This window comes from Gobio gobio (assembly GCF_949357685.1).
Source record: "Gobio gobio genome assembly, chromosome: 6".
In the NCBI taxonomy this organism is placed as follows: Eukaryota; Metazoa; Chordata; class Actinopteri; order Cypriniformes; family Gobionidae; genus Gobio; species Gobio gobio.
The window spans coordinates 14,946,025-14,966,545 of NC_137102.1; the positions used below are offsets into that span (position 1 = coordinate 14,946,025).

Sequence of the window (20,521 nt, forward strand, 5' to 3'; positions counted from 1 at the left end):
TTTTATTTCTTTTTAAAGAAATGGATACTTTTTAATAAGCAACAACCCATTCAACTGATCAAAACGTATCACTGTATCCAAAAAAATATCAAGCAGCACAACTGTTTTCAATATTGATCATAAGACATGTTTCTTGAGGAGCATATTAGAATGATTTCTGAAGGATCATGTGACACTGAAGAGTAAAAAATTGTTTTAATCACAATTGTAAAATTTCACAATATTACTGTTTTCCTTTGTGTTTGTTTAGTCCATAGTACCATTGCTGAACGCTTTGTCCAGTCAGAAAAAAATAATGAAGCCTAATGAAACTTTTTGCAACTGCTGCCATTAAACACTGTTAAAATGTTTTTGAAAGAAGTCTAATAAGCTCACCAAGGCATTTATTTAATAAAAACAGTAATATTATGATATAGAATTACAAATAACATGTTTTCTTCAAATGTCAAATCTTCTGATTTAGTACTCAAGAAACATTTCTTATTCTTAATGTTTTTGTGGAAACAATTGATTTCTATTTCAAATAAATGCTAACACCATAAATGCCTTTACTGTGACGTTTGATCAATTTAATGTGTCCTTGCTGAATAAAAGTATTCATTTCCTCAAATAACAAAACCCACTACGGTGAATGAAAGTATAAATACAGTGGTAAAACCATGGTTTTGCGTAACCAGTGGCTTGATTTGGGGGAGGGAAAACCCCAGAATGTAGATTTCTGAGAGTTAAATGAACCTTTTAGAAAAACAAACATCTGCAGATACATGTTCAAAGTGTCTTTACTTCAGCAGCGGAGTGCAACATGAAATGTCATTCAAAATGAAACAACAGTATACAACGCTTTATCTTTGCCACAAATGACACTGCTTCAAGCAACTTAACTGGAAAAAGAAACATAATATTGTTCATTTACGAAGAAAAAAAAAATGGAAGAGGGCTTATTTTTTATATTTATATATATATACTTAGGTTTAACTTACATACAAGTCTCTCCTCTAAATTCTGATTGACATGTCATATCTGAACATGATTCGCACCACCCTTAATGCATGAATGACCAAAGAGCAAACCTAGAAAGCCATAACTGGAGCAGCGCTTCAAGACTGATGATACATGAAACATTCCTCACAAATCGACAGACAGCGACGTGAGAACGTAATATGATTGGGACATTCAGACTCCATTTAACCTTCGCAGAAAAAACTGCGTCCATCACACCAAACCCACGTTTTATGAGGCACACAGAAAGGCACAATACTCCATTTAACCAAAGCACCTTTAACGTTTTCCACAAATCATTTGTGGTAAAATACTTCAGTCTTTGTTCATTTAGGACAGCGAGGATGGTGTTGTTATGGCTTCTCAATTCTTATTGTTTCAAGTGCTACAATACAAAATGGAAACCTTTCGGTATGAAGAACGGCCATTACGAAATACTGCCATCTGGTGTTTAATACAGTACAGACGACTGTCAATACCAGGTCATCGTTCAAGGCACCCAAATGAAAAAGTGGTAAATATAATCTATAGATCTGAAGACGTACAGCATCGCTTTTACTGATATCTGCTTATGTAGAACTTTAAAATGGAATATTCAACATCCAATAACTTCCCTAAAAAAAACCTCTTTGTGACCGAGCTGTCTTGTTTAAAATGAAACATTTAGACATTCATATTTCAGAGTGAAGATACAGTTAAATATGCATGTTGTGGTTAATTTAACATTGTCGTTCTCTAGAGCGTCTATGTGTGCTAGGAGAGGAAGGGCTTGCCGGATAAAAGACGTCTTGCCATCAGATCGGGACTCGAAGTGAATCTCTCCTGGTAGAGACAGTGTGAGGCAGGGCAGTGAGCCTGCATGCTAAAGGTCATGGAGCAGGAGGTTCTGTGGTCATGCTGAACCCTGTCCCACATCAGGTGAGTGTGGCCCAGTCCGTGTATCTCACGCTCTGTCCTTACGCTTCAGCTTATTGAGCTTCTTAGTGCTGCTGTTCTTGTTGAGAAGCTTCATGACGCGCTCCTTGTGATCCAGCACCTTTAACATGGAATCACGGGCTTCCGTGATCTGGTCCATCACCAGCTTGCAGCGCTGCATGTTGCCCTATGCATTGAAACAGCATTATGATTAACACCACTCAGGTCAGAAAGATGTTTTGTTTTTTGAAAGAAATTAATACTTTTATTCAGCAAGGATCAAAAGAGACGTTAAAACATTTGTGATGTTATACAAGATTTCGATTTCAAATAAATGCTTTTGCCATCACAGGAATAAATAACATTTTAAAATGTATATAAAAACAGAAAAGTTATTTTAATCTATAATAATATTTTACAATATTACTGTTTTTACTAGGGCTGGGTATTGACACAAATTTCACAATTCAATTCGATTTACAAGCTTTCGATTCGATTCGATTCAATTCAATATCGATTATTTTGGATACGTATTAGGTATAATACATGGAAAATTTCTGAACTAATGTAGTACACTATGGGAGTCAGTTGATATACATTAATACAGATATACAGATTTGTATACTAACACTTAACATGACACTAAATTATGCTTTTTTTAATTAATAATAAAGTTATAATATTAACTTTACAATTACATAATCATAATTCTACTCCAATTAGTTTTTTGAAATGTAAAGATTTAAATGGTGGCTGTCATAAAAACGTTCCAGATTTATTCATACATTCATGCATTAAATATTAAAGAACATAATGAATATCCTATGTAATGTGGTGCGTATAATTAGCAAAATGCTCCTCTCTAGAGTTATTTTTTTCTAGCTGACTAACGAGTTTATGGACACTGGATATGGTTTTTCTGAGGTAAATGTGACTTACATGACATTGTTTACAAGCCGTTTTACTTACCTACATCTTTCTGCGGTTGAATTGAAACACTGATTGAGCTATTCTATGTGACATGATACGGATTTCGGTAAGTTGTCCTGTATCTTTTAACACACTTTCAGAAGCTCATTCATGTTTATTTCACACTGTTACTTGTATTGAGACGGAAGAGAAGATCCGTTCATGCTCGCTCCGCGCTGTTGTTCTCTTGAGCTGAGCTGCGGCAGAGCGATCTCGCGCCACAACGGTATTTATGTTTTTGAATTTCGTAAAAAAAGACGCAATTTGAAATCGGAGACGGTGTTTCATATCTATAGTAATAAAGCACAAAGATTATTGCGATTTATTAGATGGGAGGCGCGCTACAATGTTTATTTCATTCATTAACTGAAAACAGGATTACTAATCGATTCTTGGGATTTAAGAATCGATATTGTTTTGTAAAAGTGAGAATCGATTAAAATCGAGAAATCAATATTTTTTACCCAGCCCTAGTTTTTACTGCATTTATGATCAAATAAATGCAGCCTTGGTGAGCATTAGAGACTATTTCGAAAACATGACAAAAATCTTACTGACCTTTAAACTTTTGAACGCTAGTGTACATATTTTTTTTTATTTAATTTTTTTTAGCCTGAACAACTACATTATACAGTGTAGAAAACAAGAGTATTAAGAAAAATTTACAAATAAATAAATAAATAAATTTTTTAAGTAGTGATGCACATATAGTTCATGTTATTACCAATAACCGGCTGATATTAAAAGAATACAATGTATTAAAATAAAATGTATTGTTTTAAATGCTACAAGTGAATTTAAGCATCACGCCATAAATGTACAGAATGAACAATGGATATTCATTTTAAGATTTGCTAAAGATTACATTTAACAGTGTAATTCACTGGTGTTTTTAAAGATTAACTTACGCAATGCTCACTTATTGTAATCTAAACATAAAAATAGAGGACATGAGCATGTAATATCCAACATTGATCAATACCACTGAATTAAAAAAAAACTCTAACATCAGATAAATGACATGGTACCAATATATTGTGCATATACTGATAGATCTCCAAAAGTAGGTTTAAGCAAGCAAAGGTTTTAATCTTGCTGATAACTTATTTGAATGTGATCATGTGTGGTTAAAAGTGATCATTGGCTCTCACCTGTATGAGCTCATTTATACGGTGAAGATCATCGTCAGCTCCAGCCTTCTTCTTTGGGATGAGGCCTTCTTGGAGAGTCGTCAGACGACTATAGACATCATGCTCCAGATTAGTCTGCAGGCAGGTGACAAAACACATTCAGTCCAGAGCTTGACATATCCACTGTTATGACTGAATTAATGCCCAATGGTAACGAATTAAAGCCTCAGAGAAAGTTTTACCAGCTGCATGAGCTGAGCTGCACAGAGGTGAATTTTCCAGCCCTGGGCTCTGCAGACCACTCCCTTCTGATTGGCCACATCCTGCATGGTTCCCTTCTTGTCCTCTGATTAGATAACATAAGCTGGTATTAATGAATGACTAATGACAGACTATATTTATTGTATTAATGCAAAACGGACAATAAGATACTGTGTGATGAGCCAAGACAGACCCTTGACACGGATGTCGCTGTATTTCTGAAAGTGGTGGTACGCCGCTTTCCAGGGGTTGCGGTAGTGGCGCAGCAGAGTGACCGGAGGCCGAACACGGGTAGGAACATACCGAACTCCCTCTTCATCTGCAGTGAAACAGATACACTAAATATTGGCATTACAGGAGCCACAATGTCTTGTAATGAAAGTGAGTTTCTTAAAGTGAACACAAATCATTATACAATTTGTGATAAGTCAAAACTACAGCTAGTCCCACAACTGCTGCCATCAGAGCATCTCCGGAACAACTTACAAACTGCCAAGATGATTCTGATCTTTATCACTATATGGGTTTATCTTAAACCAGCAATGCCATTACATTTGGCCTCAGTTAAATTATGTTACGACACTGTCACCGTTGCCATTTCATAATGTACTACTCAGAACAAAGGTTGGTGGACTTTCACATGTAGAAGGCAGTACGGATTCTTAAGACGTTCCACAGAGAAAGAAGTGAAAGGTTTATTTTCCAGACAACAATCAAAAAATTCACTAAAACACAGTTTTTTAATTTTCATTTATTTGTTGATTTTTTTTTTTTTATATCTACTCAAAAGTAGATTGAGTTTTCCTTTTTCTTGTTTCGCATTGTGGCACAATTTTCATGGCAATCGTCCCCCAACTAGCAGTAGCAGGGCTGTACGTTAACTTTTTTTGCACATAGCACTGGTGCTACAGAGGCTGAAACTTTTATAGCACAGCCCACAAAATTGTAGCACATGTATAAAACGTCTGTTACCATGTCTGAAAAATGCAAAAAGTGCTATACAATACAAATATTTAAGAATAAAAATAATAATAACAATTATTACAGAAAACCTAAATCATTTGAAAGGTCTAAGGTTTTATAATAAAATATTGGTTACACTTTACAATAAGGTTGTATTAGTTAACATTAGTGAAGGCATTAGTTAACATGAACTAACCATGAACAACAGCTCTTCAGCTTTAGTTAATCTTTGTTAATGTTAGTTAATATAAATCGAGCTGTTCATGGTTTGTTCATGTTAGTTTACAGTGCATTAACTAAATGTTAACAAGATTTTAATAATGCATTAGTAAATGTTGAAATCAACATTAACAAAGATAAATAAATGCTTTATAAGTGCAGTTCATTATTAGCTCATGTTAACTAGTGTAGTTAACTAATGCTCGAAAAGAACCTTATTGTAAAGTGTTACCAAAATATAAAATTATGATAAAAAAAGGGACTGTAATGTCTTAATTTTTTTTTGTCTTATTTTATCTTATGCACTCACTGAAAAATGATAGAAAACACACTGCAGTAAATATATTGTTTTTATTAATTTGGTGCTATTATGCGCAGCTGAGTAAACGACTGATTGCACGCATATGCGCGAATACACTAGTATCCTAGGTAAATCATCAACACCATCATCCCTTTCATGTGTTTTATTGAACTTAATACATTGTAATACGCTAAAACACATATGCAGGTTACGTTTCTTCCTGAACAAATGCGCACGCGAGTCCGTTTCACGTGAATCGCGGGACAGTTCGAGTGCCACCTCCTTCAGAGTCTCGGGTTCGGTGCGCACCGAGCCCGCAAATGACAGCTTTTATTAGCAAATTTTCATGCAAACTGTGCCGCTTTTCGAGCTAAAATGCCAATGACTCCATCTCACAGTGCATGCAGAGATAGAGCAGCATTTATTGCGACCTGATCGATCCGCCCTGAACAGTGCTGCGCTTCATCTGCACATTTATTTATTTCTTTTGTTATTTAATTCAAAACTGAAGCGATTTTCATAATTTCACAAAGACAAATCTCGATTTTGGTTTAATTACAGTCAATCGTGCAGCCCTAGATTAACCTCACACGAGTACAAAACAAATTCTCCCTTCACTCAAACGAACTCTGTCACCTATGTCGCACTGTACAGCCCTGAGTAGCCTTTTGCAATGTGGATTATTAAAAGTATTTAATTTCAATTTCAATGTTAATAATTATTTATGTACATTGTGAAACTTCATTTATAAAGATGTAAAATTAAATGTGAAATACATGGTAGTATTTGCGGTTCTCAGTGATTGAGTCCCCTGATTGAGTCTGGTTTCTCATAATTATTTTTTTTCTTGAGTTTGGGTTCCTTGCCACTTGTGCTTTTTGGCTTGCTTAGTTGGGGACACTCAATTGTCATCAATATCATTGATTCAAATGCACTGACACTATTGGATGAGAAGTGAACTGAGCTGGTTCACCTTTTCTCCAGAGCTGCTTTATAGCTGAATTTGAACTCATACCATCATTGATGAACTTGCACCGTTATTGAACCAAAATGTATCAAAACTGAACTGATTTCAACTGAATGACTGTTTATTATGGTCTTTATAGAGTTGCTTTACAGCAGAATTGAAAAGCTGCTTTGAATTCCGATTCTATTTAAAAAACAACAACTGTATATTAGAGGTCTGCAACAGAGTGCAGTGCGGGACAAGTTTTGAATTGCTGAGTGCAGATGCGGGAGTGAAGATACTGATATGTGAGCAGGAAGCGGGAGAAAGAAATTTCTTGCGGGCTGCCTCAAAATATAATTATCTAATAATAACAGCACGCAGAAGTCTGTAACTTGAAATCTTAAGCATTGTGTATGTGGAAATTGGAAAAAATTGCCTCAAATTTTGGCAGAAGCGGTACATGATCAGACCTCTACATTAAAGTGAACTCAGATTATCAGTATTTGTTGAAGAGAATTAAAGTTATGCTGTTTCTAACAATATGAAATAATTCAAATGAAAGAAGAAAACCTGATTGTCCAAATTGTCAAATTCTCTGATTATCGAACCTCAGATTCAAAAACCTTTCTAGATCTTGGTAAATCATCTTCACTTTCTAAAAACCTTAAAGAAACGGCTTCAAGGTAGCTTACCAATGTATTCTTTAGGAGGGGACTTGCGTTTCTCTGCACGTAGGCTGAGGGGTTTGGGTGGGAATTTCTCCTCATCTGTGCTGTTGGTCTCCATCATCTCACTCTCCTCAGTGGAGATGATGTGCTGTTGCTTGCGGGGCTTCTTTCTGGGTGAGGCTCCCAGGGTGATGTCTGTAGCAGCGACTGCCAACATCTGTGCACCACTGTTTGGCCCTGATGACACAGAGGGTTTGAGGTGAAAGAAACTGGTTAATCAGTTAATACTTCTGGCTCTTGATAGGTGTCTGTCTAATGTATCATTATCTTTTCAATGTTTCAGTATATCCACACACAATGCAGTGGGAAGAAGGGGTGTAACGATACAACAATGCCACGGTTCGTTTCATATCACAGTTTTGCAGGGTTCCCACTCTTTTTCAGCAAACATTTTCCAGTACTTTTCCAGGACATTTTCAATTTTACTAGGGTGGGAATAAAAGACAAGGATCATGCCAAATATTGCTTTCCAAGTCTTTAAAAGCCGTACAGTTTATTGCCATAACTTAACAATCTAGCATTTTTCAATATGAGCTCTTAATCATACATTATGACTATGGAAGCTTGTTTACACCACAGAATAGAAAGAAAAGGTAATTGTGACTTTTTATCTCGCTATTCTGACTTTCTCGCAATTGCGAGTTTACATATTTGTGATATAAACGCGAAAATTGTCGCAATTCTTTTTTCCTCAGAATTGGACTTAATAACTTGCAAATGCAGTTTAGATCTCACAATTCTGAGAAAAGAAGTCAGAATTGCGAGTTTATATGACGCAATTCTGACTTTATAACACAAATGTGACTTTATATCAAAATTATGTGATTAGTTAGCAGCTTACGAGTTAACATTCACTGCATACATTTGAGCAGTTAATAGCATTAGCTAACTGCTGCAAGTGGCAACACAAGACTAAACATCATTATTCAAAATACTACTCACACGTATCAAACTCAGCATTCCTGAACATGTGCTTTCAGCAACTAGCGCTAATTGTTTGGGCCAGCGATAAACTCTTTATACTCGGCTAAAGAAATAACTTTTTTTAAAAGAATTTTCCCAGACAGCAACAAGATTTTCCAGGACATTTTACATTTTCTCAAATTTTCCATGTGTTTTCCAGGACTGGAAAATGTGTTATCAATTTTCCAGGTTTTCAAGGTTTTCCAGGACGAGTGGGAACCCTGTTTTGGAGCCATGGTTCGGTTCTGTTTGCTGTGGAGGCAAGGTTCATGGCAGGGCACCAGCGATAATAACATTAGATTCACTTTTAACTTAATAATAACAACAACAAGAATTTCACATTTTCTTTAGAGCAGTTAGCATACCTGAATAAACTAAAATGAAATAAATGTCTCCACTGTAGTCTAGTCAGAAATAATCTACTAATTTTACCATTTAAAAAAATAAATAAAATAAAAATAAAAATTGATGACACACACACACAAACACAAGTAATGTCCCACTTTAGCCTACTTAAACACATAAATTGTATGAATATGACTAACACCGATGAATAAATAGGCCTATAAGTTAAAGCTATAAAACAGTACAATAAAACTTCCTCCAGTGCCTAGACAGTCTCTCTCTCTCATGCATGCAGCGCGTGCAGTGCCTCACTAAACCACGCCCCCTCCGCAACATAATCTAACACTCATTTTAAATGCAAAGATGTCAGCCAATCACAACAGTGGGCGTTTTCATTGAAGTCTCAAAGCAGATACGCCCCTTGAAACAGGGCATTCAGCCAGAGGGGTAATAACAGTATAGAAAAAAAGGCCTTTTATTTCTAAATTATGACATTTTTTGATGTAAAAATCATACTACCAATATAAGTACACCTCAGGAAACATTATAAAATAATAGAAAAATGCCATGCCATGGGAACTTTAATTAATCATATAAACTGCTCCTGATGTTTAGAATGAACATCATATCATGCCTGTATGCCTTCTTAGCTAACATGTCGAACCAGTTACGGGATGTATTGGTACTTTACTTTTATTTCATGACTTACGAATTGACAACGTAATGTTGCTCAGTTTCTTTTGTGCTTTATGAAGTGATATACAGAGCGCGCTGCCTCATTTGCGTGTGAGTGTGCGCTACAAGCACAGTATAACGGATGACATGACAGGAAAGCAGTTTTCTGGGGTGAGAGAGATTTTTTATTTCGTAACAAGCTATGAAAATGACAATGTTGCTGGGACTCCAAGGTAGCATTTATCCAACCTGGCTAAGAACCTGGAAACTGCCTCTATTTGTCCTTCCACCATGCAACTTAAGCGATCACCCAAGTCACGTGACACTCACTTGTAAGACAAAAGTTAGTGTATTTAGTAAATAATATTATTATAATAATATTTAGTAATTAGTAATATAGTTGTTAAAAGTGTACTAATTACCATTTAATCAAATGTCAAGGAAGAAAAAAATGTATTTTGTGGCATAAGGTGAAGAGCTGGGCTGGAACAGCAGGGGGCGGGGCGCGTTCAGTTCCACATGAATCTCGGTTCATACAGTGGGTAGTGTATCGAGTTTTTTTGGTTTGGTTTTAATATCGTTACACCCCTACGAAGAGTATTTAAAATACTGGTGGAATAAATTAATCTTAATTTTTACACTAATATATAGGTTGACTTCTAGTGTAAAACCTTGTTTGCATAAAGATCTCACCTGGTTTTGTAGTATCCATAGGCTCTGCCTCTTGCTTAATATTCATCTCTGGGAGGGTGGAGCTGATGGCACATGCTGAAGTGGTGCTGGCTGCTGGCTGAGTGGGCGGGGCCACTACATTGGCCATGGAGGGGATTGGCGGGGTGACTGCCATGGCAGTGGGTATGGCTGAGAGAGCAGGAGTGGGTTGAGAGGGAGGCGTGGCTGACGTCAGGAGGGAGGGGAGAGGTTGAGAGGCCAGCTGGGAGGGAGGTGGTCCAATGTGTTGTGGTTGCTGTTCATTTCCCTGGCTAGGAATAGCCTCCATTGCCACAGCTACTGATGGAGCGAGGCTCATGTGGATGTCAGGTTTGGGCTTCACTCTGCCAAAGGGTTTGGAGATTTAGTGTTTATAAAGCTGAGCTGCAATTTAAGACCAAGTGATACTACAAAGAGTAGGATAAATGTGTTAAATAAACCTAAAGATCTCAAAATCTATTTGAATACTTCATACCCTGCAGGACGAGGTGATCCTGACGCACTCCTGATGTGTCCATCAATTCTGGGGGTTGTGGAGTCACTGAGCTGAGCTGGAATCAGGTTCTTCCTAACAGCAGCACTTTAATAAATCAAAGAGACGGATTCATCTTGAGAATGTCAATAATATATATATTTTTTTTAAAAGGATGTTAAAACTACTAAATTTTTTACAGGTGAGTCACATCAGCAGGCATTGTTAAATAAAACTAAAACTATTAAAATTTATTTTTATCTATTAACTATCTATTGTAATAATTCACTCATAATAATGTAAGTCATAATTCACACCAAATTCAGAAGGGGAAAAAAAGAAAGTGCCTATTTTAGTAACATTTTGTCAACAAAAAAAAAATCATTGTGCCAGTATCTTAATTATAATTAATAAGCAATTAGCCGTCTTCTGTAATGAGAGTGACAAAAGATTTCAATTGTTAAGCACATTTGTAAAGTTGTACTTGTAAGAATCATGATATTAGTAATTTATTTATCATTGTGTCATTTATCATTTTATAAATCATTGTGTCTGTACACCATTTTCATTACTGCAAGTATAAGTATAATTATGAAGTAATTCTGGGGTGAAATATGATCAGGACATCTCACAGTGAGATTTATACGGGCAATATTGTCAAGGAAATGACAATATTGAGTTTGTCATGTTTACCCTTCATTGGCAGGTTTCTTGCGTAGAATGCTTGGTCGAGGGGACGTCACAAGGGAGGGGGTTCCAGCGTTGGCACTCTGATTATGCGTCTGGGCCACAGAGCTGGCAGGCTGACTGTTGCTGAACGCATTGCTAATAGAGTTAGCCACTAAAGTGGAACCATCGGCCAGTACAACTGAAGAAAAACAGCAGAAAGACACTCATCAGTAATGTTTCACTCTAAGAAAGGTTTGTATGAACACGTGCGGAGAACTAAAGATGGACACTAATGGAAGATTCAGAGCTGATCTGAGGCTCCTCACCTGAAGCTTTAGACTCTGTTGGGGGTTGTTGTTGGTTGACTGGTGTAGGTTGAATGCTCGTGGTGGTGATCTGGGCAGATGTATGGAGGCCCTGGGCTGGGATGGGCGTGGGCTGGATGCCCTGCGCTGTCATGGCAGTCGGTTGAATGTTCTGAGTGTTTATCTGGGTGATGCGGTCCACCGTCATCAGCTGCATCGAGTTCAGATGAACTGCAGACGCAACTCCTACACCAGCTTGGGCAGGCATGGCTCCACTGGGCGCCTGAGCAGTAACTGTGTCCAAACAAATGTTAATGACCCCTAGCCAAGATTAATTAGTACCCACCAATTTCAATCAAGTTTCTTGTGCAAGAAAGTAATTTAGCTTAATCTAATATTAATTTAAGCACCACATGGTACCTGGATAAGGGCGTATGGATGACACAGAGCTGGTGATAGGGGTGTAAGTGTGAGTCAGCGGATATGGTGCTGATGGATAGGTAGGCAGGAAGTACTGAAACTGCACTGGAACAGATCTGTGGAGAGCCATAAAACAACCTATTAAAAGCAGTGCAAATAGAACAAACCTGATCCGGAGATTGCCAGTTTGCAGCCAAAAAACAATTCAAATATAAAGTAGGTGGAGAGGAGCATAAATTCTTCAATATATTGAATGGAGAGGATTTATACCTGTTGTCAGTGCGGCTCTCCATGGTGATGGGGTTGGGAGAGGAGCGATGACCAGAGATGGGGATGAGGTTGCCCCGTTCTCCAGTGTATTCGGATTGGATACGTGGTGATATGTGTGTGTTGGGCTGCGGAACGACTTTAGCTAAAAGTGACAGAAGGGGCAAATCAAACAAAGATAAATTCCTTCAGGTAAAAATGTAAACCATTTTACAAGCAAAATCTTCCTGGAAATCTGCTAATAAAAACAATGCAAACAATTGCTCTGTACAGGCATCATAGTAAGGATGCTGTGCCATCTAGTTAGAATGTAGGCAGTGCAGTTACGGTATATGCCTTTCTGTTAAATAAATGCAAATTGTAAATTTTTCCTGTTGTAAATTTTTCCTGCATTCAACTAAAGATTACATCAAAAACTACAGATTTTGGAATAGGATAAAAAGAATCTGCAAATCGGTCTTAAAGACAGCCAAAATCGTACAGTGTGCACCAATCTATAAACATATCTAAGAAATTAAAATGTATTTGAAAACAAGAATAAAATTACAATAGTGGCATCACAAATTGTGCTTAAATTTGGCTTAAATCACAAAAAAACTGGTCTAGTCCACTTCAGCTAATGCGCATATACTACTGATCAAAATTGTAAGGGTTGGTAAGATTTTTTTTGTTTTTGAAAGAAGTCTCTTATGCTCACCTAGACTGCATTTATTTAAACCAATCTTCTGTAAAATACTTTAATATTTTAAAAATATTATTACAATTTAAAATAACTTTTATTTTAAACTATTTTTAATAGTCATTCCTTCCCGTGATGGCTAAGCTGAATTTTCAGCATCATTTTTCCAGTCTTCAGTGTCACATGATCCTTCAGAAATCATTCTAATATGCTGATTTGGTGCTCAGGAAACATTTCATATTATCAATGCTGAAAACAGTTGTGCTGCTTAATATTATAATAAGAATAGAAGAGATTAATAAAATATTACTTCTGAGTAACGTAATCTAAAAGCAAAAGATTACTTCAAAGTGGTAAATATCTCTAGAATTACTTGACATACTAAGGTGTCGCATCCGGGACAACTCAGCACCCCAGATACGCACATTCTATTGTAAGTTTGTGGTCTACGATATTGTTATGTTTCAAGACATTGTGAAATTATGTTATGACAGTACTGTAACAATCAAATACAATCATTGCTAAGTTCATTCACTGAACATTATACCTTGGGGACTAAATTAATTGAGAATCTCACCTAAAAAAATCTGATAACATCAGCAATCTTTCTCCATGCAATTGATTTCCGTTTTATGTCTTTATAGAATCTGTGGTTTGTGTCATAATTCAGGGTATTTCCAAACTTCATTGAGTTTTCCATCATCCTATTCGCTATCATTACTAAGGAGTCCGCCAGTCCGGTACATGACATTGAAGGAAAAAAATTCCCTCGTTTAAATTATATAGTGTGCAAAAACTTGGCACGGCAGGATTTTGAATTGCCTCGTGAGTCATAGCTGGGTGCTGCAGACAGTTTATGAGTGGCACCGGCAGTGTGCCAACAATCATAGAAAACAATGCCTTCGAATTTTTAAAAACCTGCGGCACGGTGCAGTGCAGTGCTTCTCATCCGGAGTGCAACACCCTTTACAATATTAGACAATATACCTATACTTCTGTGGTAAGAGCAGATGAGCTAAAGGTAACTTACCCACAGGGATAGTGGATGTGGTCACTGCTGTGGCATGAGAGGAGTGGGAGGCCACAGTCATAGTGACAATGTTGCTACTGGATAATTGAGTGTGGGGGGTGGAGCCTTTAAAAAAGGTGTATATATCAGATTCTTAGTACTATAATACATATGTAAACACAATAGTCTAGATGCTTCGGAATCACAGGAGTGTAGAGTAGATTTATCACCTGTTGTAGTGGGTGACGGTGCAGTATTGGTGGCCAGAATTGGAGCTACTGTCGCGGCAGCAACAGGTGTCACAGTGCTGAAAATTGGCTTCTACAACAGAGGATAAAAGAGGTAAGACTTTCCTAATCCCTGGTATTTTTTGAAAATATTTCCAAAAGGATGGGGAAGAATGCTTTCAACCTGTGCAACAGAGTGAGAAAGGGCTTTCTGAGCAGCAATGGCAGGGTGGGAGGGCAGGGTGATCCGCGTGGGTGTGTCACGTGAGGGTGGAGGGCGTTGGATACTCAAGGCCGCTTGGGGTGGGTGGATCGTCACCGCTGAACGACTAGAACATTCAAAAAGACAATGATTTTCTACAGTTCAACTACTATAAATTCAGTGCATGTGCTTTATCTAAAGTGGATGCATCTTACCCGTGTACCATGTCAGAGTGGGCAGCCACTGTGGTGATGACCGGAGACTGAGGTCTGGTGTTAGTCACTGGAGCCACTACTGTAGGCAGCACAGCCGGAGAGGTAGTGACTATAGGTCTAGACTGTAACACAAACAGATATGTATGAAATGCATCAGGCTTTGTAGATGAATCTGTGTTTAATATAGATCCAAAAATGCAGTAGCTGTATTAACCTGAATTGGTTGGTGGATAATGTGCTGGACTGTAGGCTGCCCCGTGATGGAGCTCGGACCAGTTGCTGGTCTCAGGACTGTGGTTCCTTTGGAGCTTGACATCACAGCCGCAGCAGCCGCTCCTTTGACAGCAGAACAAAGTCAGACAGTGTCCCGACACAAAATTGTTTGATATCAGATACATATATCTGTAAACTCACCTCTGGGTAAGTGGGAGGTGAAAGGATGCTGAGAAGCAGCAGAGGCTCCACTGCGGATGATCTGCACGTTCGTCATTAGATGATGCAGGTTACCAGTGTGACCCTTATTGTGACCCAAAAAAAAAGACAATTAAAACCAAACTGAAGGTCACAGCAAGTCCAACTAATAGGGAAATATAACATCCTTTCATCTATTGCTTTTTCAGAATATATATATTTTTTTAACTGTGTGTTATGAAGAACGTGCGTTAATGTAAAATATTAAATATTTTTTTCTATGCAAATGTTTATTTTGGTAAATAATTATTAGAGAATAATGATTTAATAACTCCCTAAATTATAACAATTATTAATTAAAAAAATAAAAACACCAGCAACAAAATGCCATTGTGAGCCTTCTGCCACTGGGCGTCTTACCTAAAGTCTGTAATTTTAACTTTTTGCTTAAAAAATAAAATATCTAAATATTTTTACCATCCTAAATGAATTTGTCCAACAAAATATCCAACATTAAATAAATGAACAATTACCATTATCCACTGAATAATTTTGTATATAATTTAATCTCAAAACTTAGTAAATAAAAAAAAAGTGTATATTGTGTACACATACACATACAAGGGAGAATAAGTATTTGATACACTGCAGGTTTTCCTACTTACAAAGCATGTCTGTAATTTTTATCATGGGTACACTTCAACTATGAGAGACAAATCCAGAAAATCACATTGTATGATTTTTTTAATAATTAATTAGCATTTTATTGCATTACATAAGTATTTGAACAGTAAGAATTCCGGCTCTCACAGACCTGTTAGTTTTTCTTTAAGAAGCCCTACTGTTCTACACTCATTACCTGTATTAACTGCACCTGTTTGAACTCGTTACCTGTATAAAAGACACCTGTTCACACACTCAATCAAACAGACTCCAACCTCTCCACAATGGCCAAGACCAGAGAGCTGTGTAAGGACATCAGGGATAAAATTGTAGACATGCACAAGGCTGTGATGGGCTACAGGACAATAGGCAAGCAGCTTGGTGAGAAGGCAACAACTGTTGGCGCAATTATTAGAAAATGGAAGAAGTTCAAGATGACGTTCAATCTCTACATTTCACGATTTAATGACGATTAAAATCCTGCGGCGCACGCAAGGTCCCCCTGCTCAAGCCAGCGCATGTCCAGGCCCGTCTGAAGTTTGCCAATGACCATCTGGATGATCCAGAGGAGGAATGGGAGAAGGTCATGTGGTCTGATGAGAAAAAAATAGAGCTTTTTGGTCTAAACTCCACTCGCCGTGTTTGGAGGAAGAAGAAGGATGAGTACAACCCCAAGAACACCATCCCAACCGTGAAGCATGGAGGTGGAAACATCATTCTTTGGGGATGCTTTTCTGCAAAGGGGACAGGATGACCGTATTGAGGGGGGGATGGATGGGGCCATGTATCGCGAGATCTTGGCCAACAACCTCCTTCCCTCAGTTAGAGCATTGAAGATGGGTCGTGGCTGGGTCTTCCAGCATGACAACGACCCGAAACACACAGCCAGGGCAACTAAAGAGTGGCTCTGTAAGAAGCATCTCAAGGTCCTGGAGTGGCCTAGCCAGTCTCCAGACCTGAACCCAATAGAAAATCTTTGGAGCTGAAAGTCTGTATTGCCCAGCGACAGCCCCGAAACCTGAAGGATCTGGAGATGGTCTGTATGGAGGAGTGGGCCAAAATCCCTGCTGCAGTGTGTGCAAACCTGGTCAAGAACTACAGGAAACGTTTGATCTCTGTAATTGCAAACAAAGGTTTCTGTACCAAATATTAAAGGTCCCATGGCATGAAAATTTCATTTTATGAGTTTTTTTAACATTAATATGAGTTCCCCTAGCCTGTATATGGTCCCCAAGTGGCTAGAAATGTTGATGGGTGTAAACCGAGTTCTGGCTGTCTTTCTCTGCCTTTGAAAAAATGACTGTTTGTGTTGTGGTTAGTCTAGTTTACCGGAGGCAAATGGCAATCAATCTGTCAATCTGCACACTTGTCCAAACTGCCGTTATAATTAATGACACTGTTATGCTGCACAAAGCTCTTACTGTGATGAAGCAGTGTAAACTGACAGGAATATCTGGACCACAGCCAATCAGAGGCAAAAGACCCGTCCCATCTCTGTCTCTGATTGGTGGTTTAGACCACGATATGATCCAACCATAGAAATATACATAGATGCCTCATTCGACCGCTCCACGTATAGAGGCCCATAGAAACAGACGCTAATGAGGCATCTCATATATATGTCTATGGAGAGTTCCGTCAAAGGAGAACAAACGCTTCGTTCGTGGAGAGGCAGCGGATGAGAGGATGTTAGGTGCACTGGTGCGACCTGGGAAAAATTTTAGTTGCACCCTTACAAATTTAGGGCGCATGTGCAACCAAATTGGTCGCACTCTAGAGCCCTGTTCGTAGAATAAGGTGGAAGACAAGAGCCCACATGACTGGGACTGTTTATTCAGAACTCTCAGATACAAATAAGCTCGCGCTAACAGCACAGCGCTCTCAACAACTCGGTACAATAAAACTTCCGTGGAGTGCCCCGTCAGTATCTCTCTCTCATGCGTGCAGTGCCTCGCTAAACCACGCCCCCTCCGTAACATAATCTAACACTCATTTCAAATGCAAAGATGTCAGCCAATCACAACAGTGGGCTTTTTCACTGAAGTCTCACAGCAGACATGCCCCTTGAAACAGGGCATTCAGCCAGAGGGGTAATAAAAGTATAGAAAAAATGCCTTTTATTTCTAAATTTTTTAATGTAAAAATCATACTAACAATACAAGTACACCTCAGGAAACATTATAAAATAATAGAAAAATGCCATGCCATGGGACCTTTAAGTTCTGCTTTTCTGATGTATCAAATACCTGATGTAATACAAACGTCATGCAATAAACTGCAAATGAATTACTTAAAAATCATACAATGTGATTTTCTGGATTTTTGTTTTAGATTCCGTCACTCAAAGTTGAAGAGTACCTATGATAAAAATTACAGACTTCTACATGCTTTGTAAGTGGGCAAACCTGCAAAATCAGCAGTGCATCAAATACTTGTTCTCCCCACTGTATGCATTACATTTTTTGCTATGCAAGATATTATATTATATACACACCTGGAGAAACCAAGTAACTTCTTATGCAGCAAAATGTATTTACATTTATCTAAAACTATTACCAACCTGCTGACCACTGATGGTTGCCACAGGAATACCAGAGGCCTGTGTAGACTCCATGGCAGTGGTGATATGACCAGGCATCTTAGAGGGGAGGGTAAGGTGGCTCGGTGTTGACACAGGTGCTGGAGCTATCACACGGCTTGGCATGGTCGTCTTCAGGGCAGACTGGAGTAAAGAGAAGAGCGATGTAGGCAAACATGGACAAACCCATTTACATTTGACATTTTCAGGGAGAAGACAAGAAGGATCAGCTTTAAGTATCAAAGGCCCCAAAACCGTGTACCTTCAGAGGACCCTCAGTGAAGGCTAGGGAAAGACCCTGAGGGAGGTGGGATGGTGCTGCTGACACAGAGACGGGTGTGCCTGGCTGGATGGGGAGGTGCTGTGGGAGAGGAGGGGGCAGAGTCGGAGCTGTTCCGTGGGGCGGGGGCTGAGTCTGGGGTTGGGGGTAGGGTCGCACCACTACCGTCTCCTGCTTGTCATCTCTGAATGCTGTGGCTCCGCTGGACATCAGCTCACGCGGAGCATGATTAGAGTCTTCATGTCCTCCTTAATGAAACCACGTTAAGTCATGATTGATGGTGTGAAGTGTTTAATGACATAAACAGGCTCACTGTTGTCCACATTTAATGTATTAATGCCTGGGTTTTCAACCAGCGGTGTATAATCAACTACAATACTAGTTTAGGGTCAGCAAGGATGCATTAAATTGTACATAAGTGACAGTAAAAACATTTATAATGTTACAAAAGATTAGTCAAATAAATGTAGTTCTTTTGAATTTTCAAAAGTATTAAGGTTTCCACTAAAATATTAAGCAGCACAACTGTTTTCAACATTGATAATGATAAATGTTTTTGAGCACCAGATCTGCATATTAGAATGACTTCTAGAAAGATTAAAATGAAAAACATAACTATGGTAATGTATACAAATAAGCATTAATAATGATCTGTTAAGCATTAATTAACATAACAGAGGTGTTGGCGTGAAGGTCTAGTTTGTATAATCAAGTCAGAGTGTCTTAAACCTGTGTTCTTTTGACTTCCTGAAAGTCCTGTAGTGTTACTGCCTGGTGTTTGTCCTTGTCCCAGGCCAGATGGCAGTCCTGGACGTGGATACTGCTGAGAACTCATCTTCACGACCTCTCACGTTCTTCCTGAAAAAGCAGAACATAAAAAGGACATAATGCAGCGTGCAATACAGAAGATAGACGCGTTTACTTCAAACAAAGAGCACATCACACTGGCTGCCGAATAGTACTGGATTCTCTGAAATGCTCACACCAAAGACATGATGTACAACCAATCCCGTCAATAGCGTTAGCACGGGACAACTTTTTCAGACGTTTACCTTGCATGCATTATAATATAAACCCAATAATAAGAGCTATTAAAGTTAAATAAACCAGAAAATAAACCCACTGAAGGCATTTCCCACAAATATAAGGTAGCGAAGCTTCTCGCAATAGTGTCGTCTTATTCAAATATGTTTACTAGAGTTATGACTAGGGCAATGACCTTCGATTTAACGACAAATTATAAAGTAAAATAATTTAATCTGGCTTTGTTTGTGTTCGCAGCTGACTGTAACATTAACGGTTGTCAGGACACCAGAACTAGCAGCTTTTGTTCCTACATGAGCTTCTGTGTTTACCGTGTAGATGTGTTAAAAACATACGTGCAGTCGAATTTGAAATACTGATCAGCGCATAACCATATAATCGTTATTTTTATGATTAAGAATGAGTTTTAAAAAACAAAACAGTCACGGCTGCTAGTAGTCAAAAAAATCTTATGAGTCATTTCAACGAGACATGATTATTTCTTTCATTTGCCCGTTAGCGGCCATGACCCTGCAACTGAAGAAATATGCACATGTTGAATACGTTATCCTAACAGCGTTATTGTGTTTACAAATGCACAATCCTAAATTTACCGTAAACACGACGCCCGAACTCTCCATCCGCTTCGTATCCCGGCAAAGCGACCATTAGTATCAATGGGAATCTAGCTTCAATAAGTGGCTTCCGGTTCCGAATTTCAACATAAAAGTCCTCGCATTCCACTGACATGGTGCCTTAAAGGGTTAGAAAATTCATTATGGAAGTCAGTGTGGTCTGTCAACTGTTTAGTTCCCCATATTCTTCAAAATATCTTCTTTTGTGTTAAGCAGAAGAAAAGAAATTCATACAAGTTTGGAACAACTTGAGGGTGAGTAAATGATGAAAGAACTTTCATTTTGGGGTGAACTATTCATTTAAGTATCTACACATTGCCTCCATAAAGCAAACTATA

General features: G+C 38.2%; 1 protein-coding gene across 1 annotated transcript; it reads right to left on the minus strand.

Moving 5' to 3' along the window:
- Positions 1-763: 763 nt before the first annotated feature.
- On the minus strand, positions 764-20,244 carry sap130b (Sin3A-associated protein b). The gene is made up of 21 exons (XM_079820130.1): positions 20,163-20,244; positions 19,255-19,383; positions 18,508-18,773; positions 18,228-18,389; positions 15,008-15,110; positions 14,808-14,929; positions 14,594-14,715; positions 14,361-14,505; positions 14,180-14,270; positions 13,971-14,075; positions 12,265-12,406; positions 11,995-12,110; positions 11,596-11,868; positions 11,294-11,468; positions 10,604-10,708; positions 10,111-10,472; positions 7,399-7,611; positions 4,468-4,593; positions 4,256-4,359; positions 4,035-4,148; positions 764-2,101 (listed from the first exon to the last, which is right to left on the minus strand). Exons 2-21 carry the CDS (start codon positions 19,358-19,360, stop codon positions 1,943-1,945), a joined length of 3,111 nt encoding a protein of 1,036 aa, XP_079676256.1. The 5' UTR covers positions 19,361-19,383; positions 20,163-20,244; the 3' UTR covers positions 764-1,942.
- Positions 20,245-20,521: the final 277 nt, after the last annotated feature.

Excerpts from the sequence above, each read along its gene's own strand:
- sap130b (XM_079820130.1), bottom strand. The coding sequence starts at position 19,360 with ATGAGTTCTCAGCAGTATCCACGTCCAGGACTGCCATCTGGCCTGGGA. Across the intron at positions 11,469-11,595 it reads AACAGAGTCTAAAGCTTCAG|TTGTACTGGCCGATGGTTCC; the intron begins GTGAGGAGCCTC and ends GTTTTTCTTCAG. Across the intron at positions 4,360-4,467 it reads CAGCGACATCCGTGTCAAGG|AGGACAAGAAGGGAACCATG; the intron begins GTCTGTCTTGGC and ends TTATCTAATCAG.